The sequence below is a fragment of the Colossoma macropomum genome, unplaced genomic scaffold, assembly GCF_904425465.1.
Source record: "Colossoma macropomum unplaced genomic scaffold, Colossoma_macropomum, whole genome shotgun sequence".
NCBI classification, from domain to species: domain Eukaryota; kingdom Metazoa; phylum Chordata; class Actinopteri; order Characiformes; family Serrasalmidae; genus Colossoma; species Colossoma macropomum.
This window is the reverse complement of record NW_023494805.1, coordinates 4,791,948-4,810,383: the sequence shown is the minus strand read 5'-3', so window position 1 is coordinate 4,810,383 and position 18,436 is coordinate 4,791,948. Positions and strand designations below refer to the sequence as shown.

Genomic DNA, 18,436 nt, shown 5'->3' with positions numbered 1-18,436 from the left:
CCAAAGTCAATCTTCACTGATCAAAATCTGCTGGAAATTATAGTTTTCTCTGCTTAAACACTGAACCACCAATACTTCTGAGTAAAATCTACTTAAAAACTGGTCTAATAATAGTAGTAATATGTTGTACTTACATGTTGTTTTAATGAAATGGAAGGTGAGTGACAGCATACAGGGTTCAGCTGCCTATACGTCATTAGTTTTTGCTAAAAGCATTTAGGATCCACGTCATAGAAAAACAAATGTATTATCAAAAGAGTTTACTACAGCATTTAAACCCAAATGAGAACAGGAAAAATAAAGATCGTCTCTGTCCACAGAAAAACAAGTATCTCCAAAATAGTAACTTTCCGGGAGAAGGCAGAAACACTCCTACCTTTCAATGTAGGTTAATGTGAAGAGATTTTATTCCAAGTGATTTTCGAGCATTTCTATTGGTCCATTCATCACATAACGTAAAGGACAGCTTGTGTGTTTAAATGAAGTAGAAAACTGAAAATCGACAAAAATGGAGATGCATGTTTTTTGTTGGACAGCGACTAAACATGTTAAAAGTAACCAAAATACACTGTTTAATTCTAAGGGATAAGCAGAGTTTGGAAATGGTCATTTAAACATGATTTCTGACTGATTTTTGTAAATAAAAACAAGGTAGATCTTAGGGAACAAATCAAGATACAAGAGCGATGAAGGAACGATGAAGGCCCATTTTTGTTACTTCAATATGACATTATCCAAAACAATGTAGCTCTGCAACACAATGACATCATTTTAACACCTTAAACATTTTTACTTCAAAATTTCAACACATTAAAATATTTACAGGGTACAGCTTTCAGGTTCAACCTAAATAAACACCCCAGTGACAAAAGACAATCACACATTTTCTGATATGAAACACTTTGGTTTGTGTTTATTGGAAAGCATGGATACAGAGGACATGTTCGATATTTTAGCACCCATTGGCTGAGATGTGCTACATTTACAGCAGGCAGGTGATTGTACAGCAGTATAAACTGCACACAGGTACATTTTATTAATGCTTTGGCAACATGTGCACATATATAACAGACATGAGGTGAAATCAGCCAGAACAACCTGAGTCACAGTTTTCTGATTTAATGCACCTGGATGAATTCATCAGCTTTTTATCGGCTGAATAAACCCCTTTAACTCTAATTCTGTCATCCCAAGTTCTCTAAAAACTTTTGTATGAACTACTGTGAGTTATTTAGTAAATGAGTCATTCTATGGAAACGTCCATTTTTGTGTCCCTAGTGTTTACAGATACATTAGACTTGAAAAAAAATGTTAAAAATTATTTATATTTTAAAATAAAACTAACTGTTATTTTAACTATTACACCTTCTTGAGCCTCAATTTAGCAATATTGGTTTTTAAATCAATCATATAGAATTCCAAGCACCACAGAAGAGCTCGTCCTCACAGTCATGTGTGAAGGCTGAGGCCATATTTTAAAAAACATGTTTTTCTGCAATTTTAACTGCAATAATCTAAACATGACTATGAAATATATGAATTAAATGACAAAGAAAACAAATGTCAAATAAATAATATAAAATATATAATGAAAGTTGTTGTCCCCAGGAGTCGTGTCACTGGTGTTACTGCGTAACAAAAAAATCTCTTATTTTGAAATAAAAATCACACTGATGACATCACTTGACTTCCTTTTGCCTATTTTCTGAGGATCTATGAAGAAAAGCTCATGGTGAGTCCACTGACTCTTTCAGTTATCAGAGATTTTCTCATTTAGCTCATGATTTCATATGAAGCTTTCAGCTGAAGTCACTGGTGTGACCGACTTTATTCTGAGGTAAGTGTGGAAAAAACAGAATACAAATGGATTAAATTACGTATTTTAGTGGATATTCCATGATTGACAACATGTGGTTTGATTTTTAATTAAAAATATCACTGGTGTTACCTTTCTTATGTGCAACACCAATGAAGATCAGTAACACCAATGACTTGTTCGGATAGATAAAAAGTGGACGTTTCTGTAGAATGACCCAAATACGTAGTTATGAGAGTGATGAGAAACGCAGGCCTAAATAGGGGCCCTTCAGAAGTAAGGGGTTAAATTATATGGTGCAGTAAAGAAGAAAAACACTTCGTAGGTAAAATATGACTCTTTGGTTTAAGTCGTCCAGCTAAGCAAGTCAGTCTTGCTTTGTAACCCATGTTCTGCCTCCTCTGTAGTCTAAACAGACACTGCTGATTGTGTAAAGTATAAAACACCTCATCACATTCAGACTGTATACATTATAAACCGAAAGCTTACTGCAAAAAAATTATATATATATATATATATATATATATATATATATATATATATATATATATATACACACACACATATACATGTGTTGTTTGCCTGGACTGCCCAATGTGCTTCATATTAGCTGCATGGGTTGAATTTGGGAGTCTGTTATTTTTCATAGGTTAACTGTGATGATGCATGTAAATGTATTCGCAGAGAAGGGGTTTATGGGTAAGCGTAGTTTGCAGAGGGTCACAGAGGCCACAATATGCAAAGTTCTCACCATGCTAAATAGCGCTAAATCAGAATGGAGCAGTTTGAGGCTCGGCTGCCAGAAGAGGAACAACACCAAAAACTACAAATCATTGGTAAGGAACACAATATATGGTTTTACATTCATTTTTACAGCATGAAACGAGATGTTGGCACTGATTGTTATGAAACTATATGATCTACTTTGCTCCTGTGTGAACGTCTGCAATCTCAACCAATGTCAGCTGATCAGTTTGGTAAATTCATATCATCTCAAAGATTGTCGCGTCGTCTTCAGCTCATTTTTACACTCTGTTTCAGACTCGGAGCATGAAAAGGTGAAGATTCATACAGCTGACAGATCTACACTGAGTACAGTCTGAACTCTGTAGCTTTATGTTGTATGTTTGTTGTATTTGCAAACAATTCCTCCACATGACTCTTAGGAATCCCAGCTGGCGACATCCCTTCTTAATAAGAACAGTGCATCGCCAGAACTTACTAAGGCGCATGTGTCGGGCTCGAGTCCTCGCAGGCCAAAACACTGCAGACTTCAGCCTCATTAAACACACCTGATTCAGCTCATCAGCCAATCAGCAAAGCCTTCATTCACTGAATTCAGAGCGCTGGATGAGGGTAAACGCCGATCTCCACAGTATTTTGGCCTGGAAGGTCTCCAGTTTGACATGTCTGTACTGAGGTGTAGCCATGACTAAGTAAGATGTGGGAACAAGATAAATCATAGCCATGACTTGGTAAGGCATAGGAACAAGATAATTAAGTCATAGCCAGAACTTAGTAAGGCATAGGAACGAGATAATTAAGCCCTAGCTGGGACTTAGTAATGTGTGGGAATAAGATAATTAAGCTGTAGCCGCAACTTAGCAAGGTGTGGGAATGAGATAATTTAGTTGTTCACATTAATTACGAGACTTAAGTATCTCATTATTATAACTTTGTAATGTGTGGGAATGAGATAATTAAGTCATGGCCAGGACTTAGTAATGTGCAGGAATGAGATAATGAAGTCGTAGACAGAACTTAGTAATATGTGGGAATGAGATAATTAAGTCGTTGACATTAACTATGACAATTATCTCATTATTAACTTAATTATTTAGTAATGTGTGGGAATGTGATAAAGTTGTAGACAGAACTTAGTAATGTGTGAGAATGAGAATTAAGTCCTAGCCAAAACTTAATATATATATATATATGTGGGAACAAGATAATTAAGTCATAGACATTACTTATGAGACTTAATTATCTCATTATTAACTTATTGAGATAATTAAGTCATAGACAGGACTTAGTAATGTGTGGGAATGAGATAATTCAGTCATAGACAGAACTTAGTAATGTGTGGTAATGAGATAATTAAGCTGTAACCAGAACTTGGTAATGTGTGGGAATGAGATAATTACGCCATAGACAGAACTTAATGTGTGAGAATGAGATAATTAAGTCTCATAATTAATGTCTACGACTTAATGAGATAATTAAGTCATAGACATTATGACACTTGATTATTTCATTATTAATGAGATATTAAGTTATGAACAACTTAGTAATGTGTAGGAACGAGGTAATTAAGTCAGACAGAGCTTAGTAATGTGTGGGAATGAGATAAATAAATTGTGGACATAACTTATTAAGGCACAGAATCTAGATAATTAAGTCATTCAGTAAGTCGTGGCCACTCGTTATCTTTAAAAGGTAGGGAGGTCACCAGCAGGGCTTACACAGAAAATACATCATATACAGAACACATCACTGGGACTGGAGTTCTAGTATATAAACAGTCAGTAATCTCTGTTAGTCACAGTGCTGACGATGTACAGACGCACTGCTGACTCCAGGATCAGTCCACAGTGCTGAAACCTCTGAGCTGCTCCATAATACATTCCTTTAACTCAACACCTGAGAACACACGCCGCTCAGCCACTGCGGAGGAGCAGCGAAGGCCACAAACGTCTGACAGGAGCAGGTGTAAAACTGGGACGTGTCAACAGCAAATCAAACGGCAGCTCCTACATACGGCAGCGTAGCTGGACACCTAATTACTGGTGGGAACTGCACTGAATCTCCATCTGACAAGTTACGAATGAAGGAAAAAGCGCTGAGTTTGACCCCAGCTATTAAAAGAAAGTGCGGTGTGTTTTTCTTGGAGCTGAAGGTGGATAAACAGCTACACTGAAAGCTTCATTTTTCAAGTCTGTCAAGCACCTCCTGTGTGGAACCTGAGAGACGGTTAAAGCGACAGTTTTAACATTTTCCCTCTTATCCTAAACGGAGCTGATCAGCCGAGACGTGTTTGGTGTCTGAAGTTTGCTTCTTTAGTTTTTCCACTGGGATATAAGCCTCCACTGCAGCTAACAAGCTAACTGTATGTGTGATGACTCAAGCATACAGTTAGCACCATGCTAATGTAGCTTACAAGTAATGGAAGCTTATATTCCACCGATTAGCATGGTGCTAACTGTATGTGTGATGACTCAGGTATATAGTTAGCACCATGCTAATGTAGCTTACAAGTAATGGAAGCTTATATTCCACCGATTAGCATGGTGCTAACTGTAATTAAGCGTAATTTTGTCCATGTTTATAGTGAACGGTGTGTCTTACAGTGTATGAATCCACATAACTGAGTCAATTAGAGATACTGAACAGCTCCACACTGAGGTGAGTGAGTGATGATGTAAACAAGCAGTTAGCATGACGCTGTTTTGGTATAAGCTTCCATTACTTGTTAGCGACATTAGCCTCGTGCAAGACTACAGAAGGAACCTACAGCCACCAAGCATGTCTGGACTGATCAGCTACATTCAGAGTTAGAGGAACTGTGGAGCAGCGCATTAACAGAACGGAGGAGCACTTATTGCTCAGAACCCAGTAATAAAGACAGCAAATCCACCAGCACCATGTGGCTCATTCCCACTCTTGGACTGCATGGTTTCATGTTTTCTCTGTTCTAACACACTGAATCAGGAGTTCCCGACACTCACAAAGGTTCTCCGAGTATGAAAGCCGATCTAGGATCAGTTTCCTCTCTTATTTACGATAACTTTACTGACACGAACAGATCCTAGACCAGCACACCTACCCCGAGCAGCCATCTGAGTGTGGGCCCTGGTCCTGTTCTTCTTGAAAGATGGTTCTTCAAGAGTTCTTTAGTAAAGAAAACGGTTCTATATAGAATCATAAGAACCATTCGCAAGATTAAAGCGTTCTTTGCATCATGAAATGGTTCTTCAGATTGATGGAAAATGTGCACGAATACGCTGTAGATAGTTCTATATAGAACCTTTTGGAAAAGGGTTCTATATAGCACCCAAAAGCATTCTTTTATTGTTACAAGCTTGACATTGTAACAATAGAAGAACCCTTTTGGGTGCCATATAAAACCATCTACAGCACATTCTCCATCAGTCTGAAGAACCATTTCATGGTGCAAAGAACCCTTTAATCCAGCAAACGGTTCTTGGCATGTTCATGGTTCTATATAGAACCATTTTCCTTACTAAAGAACCCTTGAGGAACCATCTTTTTTAAGAGTGTATATTCAACATATTTATGCACACAATTATGGCCAATGCTATGTTGTGATAAGGACTATATCGCTGTTATCAGAACAAAACCTCATTTTTCAGTTTTTGACATGATTTGAAAATGCCTGTTGCCCTTTACATTGTGTGTAAATTTTATGATGAATGGACCGAAAGAAACGGCCCAAAATGACTTGGAAAAAAAGTCTGGTTCCATTGACTTACATTAAAAGTAAAGTACGTTTTTTGCTTCTCCTGTAAAGTTACCATTTTGGAGATACAAGGTTTTCTTCCGACAACGGCGATATGTTGATTAGGAGTGCGTATGTAAGTAGTTACTGGCTATTTGGCACAATGAGTCATGTATAACTATGCTGTATTGTATAATTATGCTATATTGCTATATATATGCTATATTGGCGCCAGTGCTCTTTCCTGCCTCATGTTATTCACCTCATAAAACTGCAACGCAAATCTGCCAAAATAAAAACAATAAATTTCCCGATTACTGAAAATATGAGCTGATTCCAATCTTAGCCGATCGTGCATCCCTAGTGTTTATTATATGTTTTAATAATGTGGAAATGACGTATGCAAGTGAATTTGATGCATTCATTTTTTCAGTGCACCTACATACAGGGGAAGTCCACTGATTTTTTTTTAATTTCTGCATAATTCTCATTGAGATGTAAACAGTGATTCAGAGTGGTTTGGTGTGAAATGGTTCAGATGTCTTTACAGTGGTGGTGATAGGAACCAGGGGTCCCCATGACTACAACACAAATATAGACATTTTATTTACTATTCACAACCACCAGTGAACCTACACGAGTCTTCTGAGTTTCATATGGAATATTGATGATGGGAAAATAATGTTAAATCTGAAAAATTAGTTTTCTTTGGAGACTATTTTGCCTCACAACGCCCTGCAAGTACCCTTCCACGGTTAATAGCATTTAAAAACACGTTTCAGGCCCAAAACCCCCCCAAACCTTTTATAAATCAGTGTTTTAGAAACATATTCATAATAATTTCATGTAATAGCATTCTGTGAGGGAGCTATTAGAGGTGGACGTCTGGTTCCTATCACCACCACTGTGAACAGTTCTGACTCGATAAGGTTCTCTAGAACAGAGCGTTTCACACCAAACCACTCAGAATGACTTTGTTTACATCTTAACCACTGAATTATGCAGAAATGCTCTGGAAGGGCTTGTTAATAATTCATCATGTATGTTAGAGCAGGATAAACAATATGCAGGCCAGAGTTGACACTCATCGATTTAGAGCAGGAAATAGACACATAATGAAGACGTGCTCCATTTTCAGACTCTAGTCTTCCCCTGCCAGGTCAGTGCTATATTTAAGTAAGTCTGAGGTCAACAGGAGGTCATGCTGGCGGCCTTTGGCCGTCAGAACCTCCTCCAGCTGCGTCAGCGTCAGCTCCCTGACCTCTGACTTTTCCAGCAGTGGCCAGTCCAGAAGCTGGGCGCTGGAGGGCAGCGGAGGCAGGCCAGGCTCATAGTCCTCCAGCGGGTAGGGGTACAGGAGCAACCGCAGCGAGGGGATCCCTGCAGCCATCCACGCTAAAGACACTAGGCCATTCCGGGTCAGGGGGTTCAGGGCCAGCCTGAGGGTCCGGAGGGTCCTGCAGCATGACAGAGAGGGCAGTAGCGCCCCCAGCAGGACGTCTGAGAGACCGCAGCCACACAGAGAGAGCTGAGCCAGGCAGGATTCAGCCTGAGAAAAGAGCCGTCGCAGTGATGGGACGGACGAGTCGTCCAGCCTGTTCTCACTCAGGTCCAGCTCTCTGAGGGACGAGGCATGAGGGCTGCAGGAGAGGTAGGACAGGTCCGCCGGAGTCAGGCTGAGATACGGCAGCTCCAGCACCTCTAGAGGCTGAGAGAGGGAACTGCAGAGAGAGACAGAGAGAGATAAGATAGAATAAAGATTGAGCAAAAGAACAAGACAGAAGAAAGAAAGAAAGACGGGGAAAGAGAAGGAGAGAGAAAATAAACGAGAGATAGGAGAGAGAAGAGAGACAAAAATACTCAAACATCGAAATTATTTGGATACTCAGAACCAAAATTATTTAGAAAGCACACTGCTTGTGAGTAACGGCCAAAGATGGACAATATTGTGGAGACTGGGATAACTGGGATAGGGACTTCCTATGGTCATTAATTGCGAGCGAGGAATCGAACATTATTCCAAGATATTGGGGACCCAGTGTCTCACTGCAATATGTGTCAATAGTGTAGCTGGACAATGCAGAAACCAGAGATTTGGAACCTACCAATAAAAATTTTCTGTATATATTTTATAAAATTTGTTATTCATTTACAGTTTCAATTCACGGATGGATACATGATACCAGAGCCTGGTGGGGGGAGGAGGTGTTCGTGCTGAGACATGTCTGGACATCATCAGTATAGCAATGGAAACTGAAACTGTGGTTGCGGATAAATTGTCAGAGGAGTAACACATAATCTTTAAAAAGAAGGGGGCCAAGAACGGACCCCTGAGGAACCCCTTGGGTAACAGGTGCTTCAGACGATCTCTGTTTACCAATAGTGATAAATTGCTGTCTGTCTGCAAAGTATTAACTGAACCAGTCAATGGCTATTCCTGAAATGCCGAGAGAGGAGAGACTGAAGAGACATACATCATACATCCAGCTTCACTGAGGAATCCTGTTTTGTGAAAGATCCCCTGGATCTCAAATACACTCTCCTACACTGACTTTTCTGGATCCCACACCCGTCCCGTATTTGTGTATTTGTGTCTGTACCTGAGCAGCAGTCGCAGATGTCCGGGCAGCCTCAGTGCGGTCAGGCTGAGCCTGCGGAGCCTCTTCAAAGCGCTGAGCCCACGACACATGTCCTGCAGCGCCCCCTGCTGCCCCGGCTGAGTGCGCTGCAGGTCCAGGTTGCAGTAGTGCAGTCTGAGTGAGTGGAGCAGTGGAAACGGCTCTAACAGAGGCAGCAGCAGTGCCAGGCCAGACACGCCCAGGCTGGAGTAGCGGATATCCAGCCCCAGGAGACCATCTTTGGGAAGTAGCTCCAGAAGAGAGGCCACTGAAGGTGCCGGAAGCTCCTCGACCCGCAAATATCGGCAGTAAAGCCTCATCGGGCCAGGCAGGCTCAGCGCTCCTCGGACCCTCTCCCACGAGCGGGCGTTTATGAACAGATCGGCTCGAACGCGTACCACCACTGTCTGGTCCCAGTCTGGGCTGGAGGAGCCGGAGCTGGAGACGTTCTGCTGGGGGTCATTTCTCCTCTGAAGCTCCATCCTCCTCCTCACACTACGCACCGTCTCCTCCTCTGAGAACACTCTCGTCTGAATTATACTCTGAAAGACCAACATTTATTTTTTTTATTACTGTTATTGTGTTGTTATAATAATAATGTAATCATAATGTAATTATAATTTTGCGTTGTTCATTTCATGCTTGTTTCTTGTATATTTGCAATGTTTGCCACTTTGTCTTATTCTAATCCTTAACTTTTGATAACCCAGTAAATATAAGACTCTATTAGGGATGTAAAATACTTATGAATATTTAGCCAAACTGTCACCTGCATCAATCTTAGAGTTGATTACAATAATTTTCAATAAAGTATCATATTAATTGCTTCTTAATACAGTACCATGCGAAAGTCAGAGGCCACCCTTTTTTTCAGTAGACTCGCTTTCATTTTTTTCAAATAAATATACAATGATTTTTTTCCACACCTCCAAAGTTCAGTCTTAGAAGTTGGTTTAGCATTTTCTGCTTCTCACCATCCAAATAATCCCGATTACTCATCGATGCCTCTGTAGCTTTTAATCAGTTTTTGAATTATTTTCCACGTATTTTAACTTTTTTTGCCGTTTTGAATGAAAATGAAATCAACGTGGTCTCTGACTTTTTCACAGTATGTGGGGTTTTACTGGCAAATGGCTTCTTGAAGTTAAAGAACGTTCCACGGTTGTTTGTGTTGCTTTTGTGCTGCCATCATTAGTTTCAGTCCTGTTCCAGGTGGTTGTTCCAGGTCATTTCTTTTCCACTTATTTTCCTTTAACTTTCTCCTTCATTAAGCAAGTGGATTATCGTTTATCTCAATATCAGAAATATCTCTTCAAAAATTAAATAAATGAAGGGTGGCCTCTGACTTTTGCACAGTACTGTATGTACATTTATTTACTGTATTTACACAATTTTATAGCTGACAGTATTTGACTTAACATATTCTGATTAGGTTAAAATGTTATTCTGATGGTGAAAAAACTGCCCCTTAAAAATAAATGATTTCTAACTTTGACCACTGTGTAAATCATTCCTCCAGTCACATTTGTGTATTCTGTATAGATAAAAAAACGTTTAAACCTCACCAAAGCTGAATCGGATTGTGGTGAAATTTGAGATGATGCACTGATTGATTGTCTAAAGAACTGTAATCAAATTGAACAAGACATATAATAATGATCATAACAATAGTAATAATAAAAAAATAGTAATAAGAGTAACGGTGGTGGTAAATCCCTTTGCTCTCGCACCTCCTCTCCTCTGTTGTCCCTGCAGTCCACCTTCTCTCCCTCTTCTCCCTCCATCCCCCTTTTCCTGCTCTCCAGTCCTCGGTCTCGTTTGACCATGCCGTCTCTCTCTCTCTCCGTGTGCAGTCCTCTCTTCCTCTCTCGCTCTCCGTCTCGGCGATGCCCCCTGGAGGCGGCGGCTCGCGCCTGCAGCAGGGTGGAGCACAGAGCCACAGTCAGAGACCATCCACCCATCGAGTCCTCCAGCCGGCCCTCATCACACTGCAGACCACACAGATCCAACACCTGCAGAGCACACCTGAGACAGACAGAGAGAGAGAGAGAGAGAGAGAGAGAGAGAGAGAGAGAGAGAGAGAGAGAGAGAGAGAGAGAAAGAAAGAAAGAAAGAAAGAAAGAAAGAAAGAAAGAAAGAAGGAAAGAAAGTAGTTGGTGTGAGCTGTGCCATATTTACCATACTGTTTTCCAACTGGTGGATATTTAGCCATACTTTTCTCCAGTTGGTACAACCCCATTTCCCAAAAAGTTGGGACGCTGTGCAGAATGTAAATAAAAATAGAATGCACTGATGTGCAAATCATGTAAATCAAAAGCAAAATAGTACAAAGACAACATACAAAATTTTGAAACTGAGAAATTTTATAGTTTTTTGAAAAATATTTGCCCATTTTGAATTTGATGCCAACAACACATTCCAAAAAAAGTTGGGACGGGGGGCCTGTTTACCCGCGTTTCATCACCTCTTCATTTACCAACACTCTGTAAGCATATGGAAACTGAGGAGACACTGCTGTAGTTTTGAAAGCGAAATGTTTTCCTGTTCTTGCTTGATATGGGATTTCAGCTGCTCAACAGTTCGGGGTCTCCTTTGTCGTGTTTTTCATTTCATAATGCACCAAATGTTAGCAGTGGGTGACAGATCTGGACTGCAGGGAGGTCAGTTTAGTGCCTGGACTCTTTTAATATGGAGCAATGCTGTTGTGATACGTGCAGAATGTGGTTTGACACTGTCTTACTGAAATAATCAAGGCCTTCCCTGAAAAAGACGTCGTCTGGATGGCAGCATATGTTGCCAAAACATGTATATGTTGTTCAGCATTAATGGTGCTTTGACAGATGTGCACATCACCCATGCCGTGTGCACTAATGCACCTCTGTACGATCATGAATAATGGCTTTTGACCTGTGCACTGATAACAGGCTGAGTGGTCTTTAGCCTGGAGCACACAGTGTCCATGATTTCCAAAAAGAATTTCAAATGTTGATTTGTTGAACCACAGGACACTTTTCCACTTCACCTCAGTCCATTTTAAATGAGCTCGGGCCCAGAGAAGGTGGCAGTGTTTCTGGATCCTGTTTATGTACAGTTTCTTCTTTGCATTTTAGACTTTTAACTTGCATTTGTGGATGCAGCGACGAACTGTTTTCACAGACAGTGTTTTTCAGAAGTGTTTCTGAGCCCATGCAGTGATTTCCACTACAGAATCATGTCTGTTTTTAATGCAGTGCTGCCTGAGGGCCCAAAGCCTTGTCCCTTACATACAGAGATTTCTCCAGATTCTCTGAATCTTTTAAAGATATTATGTACTGTAGATGATGAAAAGCAGAAGTTCTTTGCTGTTTTACGTTGATAAACGTTATTCTTGAACTGCTGCACTATTTGATCATGCAGTCTTTCACAGAGTGGTGAACCCCTCCTCATCTTTACTTCTGAAAGACTCCGCCTCTCTGAGATGCTTTTTATTCCCATATCATTAACCAGCAGGTGTTTTTTTTTTGTTTTGTTTTTTTTAGAATTACACAACTTTACCAGCCCTTTTGTTGCCCCCGTCCCAACTATTTTGGAACATGTTGTTGGCATCAAATTCAAAATGGGCAAATATTTTTTCAAAAAACAATAAAATTTCTAAGTTACAACATTTGATTTGTAGTCTTTGTACTATTTTCAATTAAATATAGGGTTTAAATTATTTGCACATCATTGCATTTTGTTTTTATGTACATTTTGCGCAGTGTCCCAGTCTTTTTGGAAATGGGGTTGTAGATATTTAACCATGATGTTCTCCAATTAGTGGATATTTAGCCATACGATTCTGTAATTGGTAAATATTTAGCTGTGCAGGAGGAGCACACGAGTACACAAAAAACACAAGTGTGGATTTTCAAAAAGAGGCCAGATATTAGTGCAAAATCTCTGAAACTAACATAGGTTTTCTTCAGCCGCTTTTCCACACCATTGTACCGGCTCAACTTGACTCAACTCTATTCGCAACATCTCCTCTGGAACTACACCTGAAACACGTTACAATCAAACTGGTAGATATTTGACTAAAACATAAATGTACGTAGCTCCGTACCTTTTGTCCGTCAAACCCCTGACCGCCGCCAGGAGCAGAGCCTGGATGCACAGGCGATTCGGAGGGATCTGGCCGTGCTTTCTCTGCCCGCCTACGCTCAGCGTCCGCTCAGGCCAGCGCTGGACCAGCTCACCTACAGCCAGGGGGCGGCAGTGAGCAAAAGCTGCCTCCAGAAGGGGGCGGTAGAGCTCCCGGGGCAAACAGCTCAGCCAAGAGGGTGAAGAACTGTGATCACTCACAACCTCCCGGGCACACAGGCTGACCAGGGACAGAACCATGTCTGCTGTTTCAGTGAAAGAAACTAAATTAGATGCCTGAGAAAAAAGAAGCATATAGAATTCATAACTCACTTCTACTTAAATATATTTGTGGGGAAAGAAGTCAATTTTTCACTCTGTCGAATTTCTGTCATTAACATTCAGCTCCTGACTCCTGTGATATCTGCTGGATTCACTTCCAATGCAATTATATAAGTAATTTTTCAAAATGTCTGCATAATTGTGGTTTGATGTGAAATGCTTTATTACAGAGAAATGTATCGAGTCTGATGTCTTTACAGTGGTGGTGATAGGAACCAGGGGTCACCATGACTACAACACAGATATAACCATTTTATTTACTATCCAAAACCACCAGTGAACCTACAGGAGTCTTCTGAGTTTTATATGGAATGTTGATGATGGTAAAATAGTGGTAAATCTGAAAAAATACGATTTTTTGGGACTGTTTTGCCTCACAACACCCTTCCCAACCTTATGTAAAAAAATATTTTAGGCCAAAATCTACCTTCAAACAGTGTCTCAGACATCAGGCAGTGAATTCATAACCATTTCATGTAGTAACTTTATGTGAGGGAGCCTTTAGAGGTGGACGTCTGGTTCCTATCACCACCACTGTGAACAATTCTGACTCTAGAACGGAGCGTTTCACACCAGATCACTCTGAATGACTGTTTACATCTTAAAGAATGAATTCCACACTTTTAAAAAGGATGGTTCTTCAAAGGTTCTTTAGTAAAGGGAATAGTTCTGTTTAATTTCTACATAGAGCCATTTTATGCATAAACGGCTCTTTGCGTGGTGAAACAGTTCTTCAGATTGATGGAGAATGCGCTGTACATGGTTCTATACAGAACCTTTTTGAAAATGGTTCTACGTAGCACCAAAAAGCGTTCTGTTGTTCCAATGTCAAGCTTGTAACAATTTAAGAACCACTTTCTGATGCTATACAGAACCATATTCAACACATTCTCCATCCATCTGAAGAACCATTTCACTATACAAAGAACCATTTAAGCCTGCAAATGATTCTATATGGGGGTCGTTCTACAGAAGCTTTTCTACCTCTCCATAGAAGCCACTGGTGTTACCGATCGCCATTGGTGTTACCGATCGTCATTGGTGTTACACATGACAAAGGTAACACCAGAGACACTTTAATTAAAAATCAAACCACATGTTGTCAATCATGGAATATCCACTAAAATACGTAATTTTATCCATTTGTATTCTATTTTTTCCACACTTACCTCAGAATAAAGTCGGTCACACCAGTGACTTCAGCTAAACGCTTCATATGAAATCATGAGCTAAATGAGAAAATCTCTGATAACTGAAAGACACAGCGGACTCACCATGTGCTTTTCTTCACAGACCCTCAGAAAACAGGTAAAAAAGTCAAGTGATGTCATCAGTGTGACTTTTATTTCAAAATAAGAGATTTTTTTGTTACGCAGTGACACGACTCCTGGGGAACTTTGAGTATTTTATAATATTTATTTATCATTTATTTTCTTCGTGCCATTTAAATCATATATTTCATAGTCATGTATAGATTATTGCAGTTAAAATTGCAGAAAAACAAGTTTTTACCTCAAAATATGGCCTCAGCCTTCACACATGACTGTGAGGACGAGCTCTTCCGTGGTGCTTGGAATTCTAGATAATTGATTTAAAAACCAGTATTGCTAAATTGAGGCTCAAGAAGGTGAAATCGTTAAAATAACTTTTATTTTATTTTAAAATATAAATAAATTGTAACCCTAACATGTTTAAGTGTAATATATCTCCCTATCTAAACCCTAGGGACACAAAAAAATGGACGTTTCTGTAGAATGACCCACAGATCTCTAAACGGTTCTAAACAGAACTGTTAAAGAACCCCTGAAGAACCATCTTTTAAAGATTGCACTTTAAGTAGCTTTCGGAGCTGCTAACGTTACTTTTGTACTTCTAGTCAAGTTGCAGTAACAACACTCACCTCTGTGCTCAGCGCAGTGGGAACTGTCGAACCGTCCTGCAGGATCTTCTGGATGATCTTCTCCCACTTGGTGAGCTTGTTGAAGCAAAGCAACACTCTAACTGGAGTTATATATAAATATTCAGACATATATCTCCATCATATTACACTGTAACGCCATCCAGCCGCAGTCTAAGCATCATTTTTCCCCTCACTCTGACTGTGAGTAACCTGAAGCCTCCCAGGCGCGATGATTATCTAATAAAACTAAAAAAAGGTTTTTAATAAGCTCTGAACGCCGCAGCGCCGCTCCGCCACTCCAACGGCTGAACCGCAGCAGACTAGCAGAGTTTAGGACCAGAAACCAGAAAAGCACCTCAGTCCCAGACCCGTCAGCCTGTCCGCCACTGCAGCTACACCTAAACAGCCACAGCTTCATGTAAAAACAGAAAACCTTCCCGGAATACGGCGCGTTTCACCCGGACTGACACCGCAGCTGCGGCGGCTGTTTTGTTTTGCTGCCGCTCCGCTGCCTGCTGATGACGTCGATAAGACGAGACGCGTGAACGCTCCAATCTGCGCACTTGCGCCCTAGCTAGGGCGCCTACCTAGTGCGAGTGGAGCCATTTCGTCGCCCACTGACTGCGCCCGTGCGTTATTATTAAGTGCTTGTTTTTAACAGGCGTGTCGTTTAGTAGAACATTTTTTTTATGCGCATAAAGCTGATAAAGTCTGAGTTGTGTGAAGTGTGCTCGAGTTCATTCGGGACACACCCGAGCTGGAGCTTTTCTCGGACTCGACTTCTAACTTCATTCATCTGACCCCGTCTGTCGGCACCCTTGCCCCCGCCACATACCTTCACGTGCACGCACGTACGTACACAGCAGCGCGCGCAGGCATCCAGCACGTATATGCGTTCAGCTGCTGTACACATTGTCCACTTGACTTCAAGCAGTCTGCACAGTGTTTCATTGATCAGTATGGAAGTCCAGAGAGGTAGTGATAATCTTCTGGATTGTTATCTCGAGATTATGGTTTAATGTCTTTTGTGATCTCAAGACAACAAAAGTTGTTTTCAATGGAGCCCTGCTGGTGATATCCTATGTAAATAAAAAATAATGCATGGGCATGCCTTATTAATGCGACGGAACGAGATCATAATGCGTGGCCACGACTTAGTGAGGCGTGGGAAAATACTCCCACGTCTTACTAAGTCGTGACCACACATTATTTTTATTTCTACAGGATGTCACAAGCAGGGCTCCGTAGTTTTCTCAAGATTGCAACTTATTTTTCTTGTGATCATCCAGATTATCAAGTTATCTTGAGAAAACAATGGCTGTTATTTTGAGTTCACAAAACAATTAAGTTGTGATCTTGAGAAAACAACATTTGTCATTGGACAACAAATTATTCGCCAGCAAATTAGAAAGAGTTAAACAAACAGATGCAGCAAGTCAGCGTGGGAGAGTTTTCCCTTTACTTCCTTTAAATGTTGAGGTTTTGTGTGTAAAATTATTAAATTAAGTACTTTTACAGAAAGAAGAGTCAGTATCGATCCAGCATTGATGGCTTCAAACAGCTGAAAAACATCGCCAAGCTAGTTTGTGTTTAACGTGAGACAAAATATTCACTGTAGAGTCTAAATCTGGACTCTGACCAGCACAAAACCACCAGTAAAAACACTAGGAAAAAAATGCGTTTTAGGCTTGACTTATTTGATTTGCATGGGAGTGTAAATAAGTACTGACTTATAAAAGATGGTTCTTCAAGGGTTCTTTAGTAAAGAAGATGGTTATTTAGAACTGTGACCCTTATACAGGGTGTCCCAAAAAAACTGGCCTCATTTGAGATGTGAGTATCTGAGTAACTACATGTCCAGACAAACGAATTAAACAGGCTTCATGTTGAACAAAACAAGATTTATTTATCAAAATTCGAGCAGAAATTCAGAGGGATGTAGATTTAATAACCGATTTCACAGCTTCACAAATGTAATGTCTCCCGATACTGGTGGTCGTCCAGACCCCTTTGCGCTGCACAGACAGCCTTCCTCTTTGAATGTTTTGTGCTGTGTCCAAATCTGCTTTCCAGTTGGTGCATTTGTATTGAATTTTCTCGAAAATGCGCGCTGGACACTCTTGTTTGACCGTGTTTGAGCATATTCTAACACACAAACTGCCTTTTCGTTTCTAGTGAACATCATTCTTCAACCTGAAAAAAATAAAAATTAAACTTGGTTAGTTTTTACACATTTTGTTAAAATTTGAGATCATTTGAGGGAGAAGTGGCTGCGTTATTAGACTAAGAAATGTCATTTTTTTTGGGACACCGTGTATATACATTTTAAAAATTAAAATATCTGAAATTCTGATTATAATTGCGATGTTAGAGGCACAGAGGCTGGACGCCCATGAGAGTTGCTTTTATTACAAAATCAAAACTTAAAGTCCACAAACAAAAAACAGAATAATAAAGGTTCACAAAAGAAACAAATCAATGAAGTAACAAAAACAGAAACCAGGGAGAAAATGCAAGACAAAGACTAAACCAAACAAGGGGGTTTAAACTCACAGAGGGAAAACAAGGAACACCTGGGAAGAACGAGAGGGCGGAGCTACAGACTACAGACAGATGAACACAATTACAAGGGGGCAGGACCAGAGAGGAGACTGAACCAAAATAACAACAAAAGCACACAGAAAAATGTAAACAAAGAGCACATGGCTTAAACACTGAAGACAAGATATTACAATAATGTTAACTATGCTTCTGGTGTATATTTACACCGATCAGGCAGAACATTCTGACCACCTCCTTGTTTCTACGCTCATTGTCAGCTCCACTTACTATATAGGTGCACTTTGTAGTTCTACAGTTACAGACTGTAGTCCATCTGTTTCTCTGATACTTTGTTAGCCCCCTTTTACCCTGTTCTTCAGTGGTCAGGACCCCCATGGACCCTGACAGTGCAGGTACTATTTGGGTGGTGGATCATTCTCAGCACTGCAGTGAGACAGATGTGGTGGTGGTGTGTTAGTGTGTGTTGCGCTGGTCTGAGTGGATCAGACACAGCAGTGCTGCTGGAGTTTTTAAACACCTCAGTGTCACTGCTGGACTGAGAATAGTCCACCAACCAAAACTGTCCAGCCAACAGCGTCCTGTGGGCAGCGTCCTGTGACCACTGATCAAGGACTAGAGGATGACCAACACAAACTGTGCAGCAG

At 40.4% G+C, this 18,436-nt stretch overlaps 1 protein-coding gene across 3 annotated transcripts; it reads right to left on the bottom strand.

The window, feature by feature from the left end:
* Positions 1-6,918: 6,918 nt before the first annotated feature.
* On the bottom strand, positions 6,919-15,739 carry si:ch73-174h16.4 (leucine-rich repeat-containing protein 14). 3 transcript variants are annotated; one of them, XM_036596828.1, is made up of 5 exons: positions 15,231-15,739; positions 12,972-13,285; positions 10,621-10,915; positions 8,873-9,432; positions 6,919-7,993 (listed from the first exon to the last, which is right to left on the bottom strand). In XM_036596828.1, the coding sequence occupies exons 1-5, from the start codon at positions 15,357-15,359 to the stop codon at positions 7,414-7,416; spliced, it is 1,878 nt and encodes a 625-aa protein (XP_036452721.1). In that variant the 5' UTR covers positions 15,360-15,739; the 3' UTR covers positions 6,919-7,413. The 3 variants fall into 3 exon arrangements, with proteins under 3 accessions (XP_036452721.1, XP_036452722.1, XP_036452723.1); XM_036596829.1 differs by having other exon boundaries at positions 12,972-13,254; positions 15,231-15,342; XM_036596830.1 differs by having other exon boundaries at positions 12,972-13,251; positions 15,231-15,327.
* Between the last annotated feature and the right edge of the window lie 2,697 nt (positions 15,740-18,436).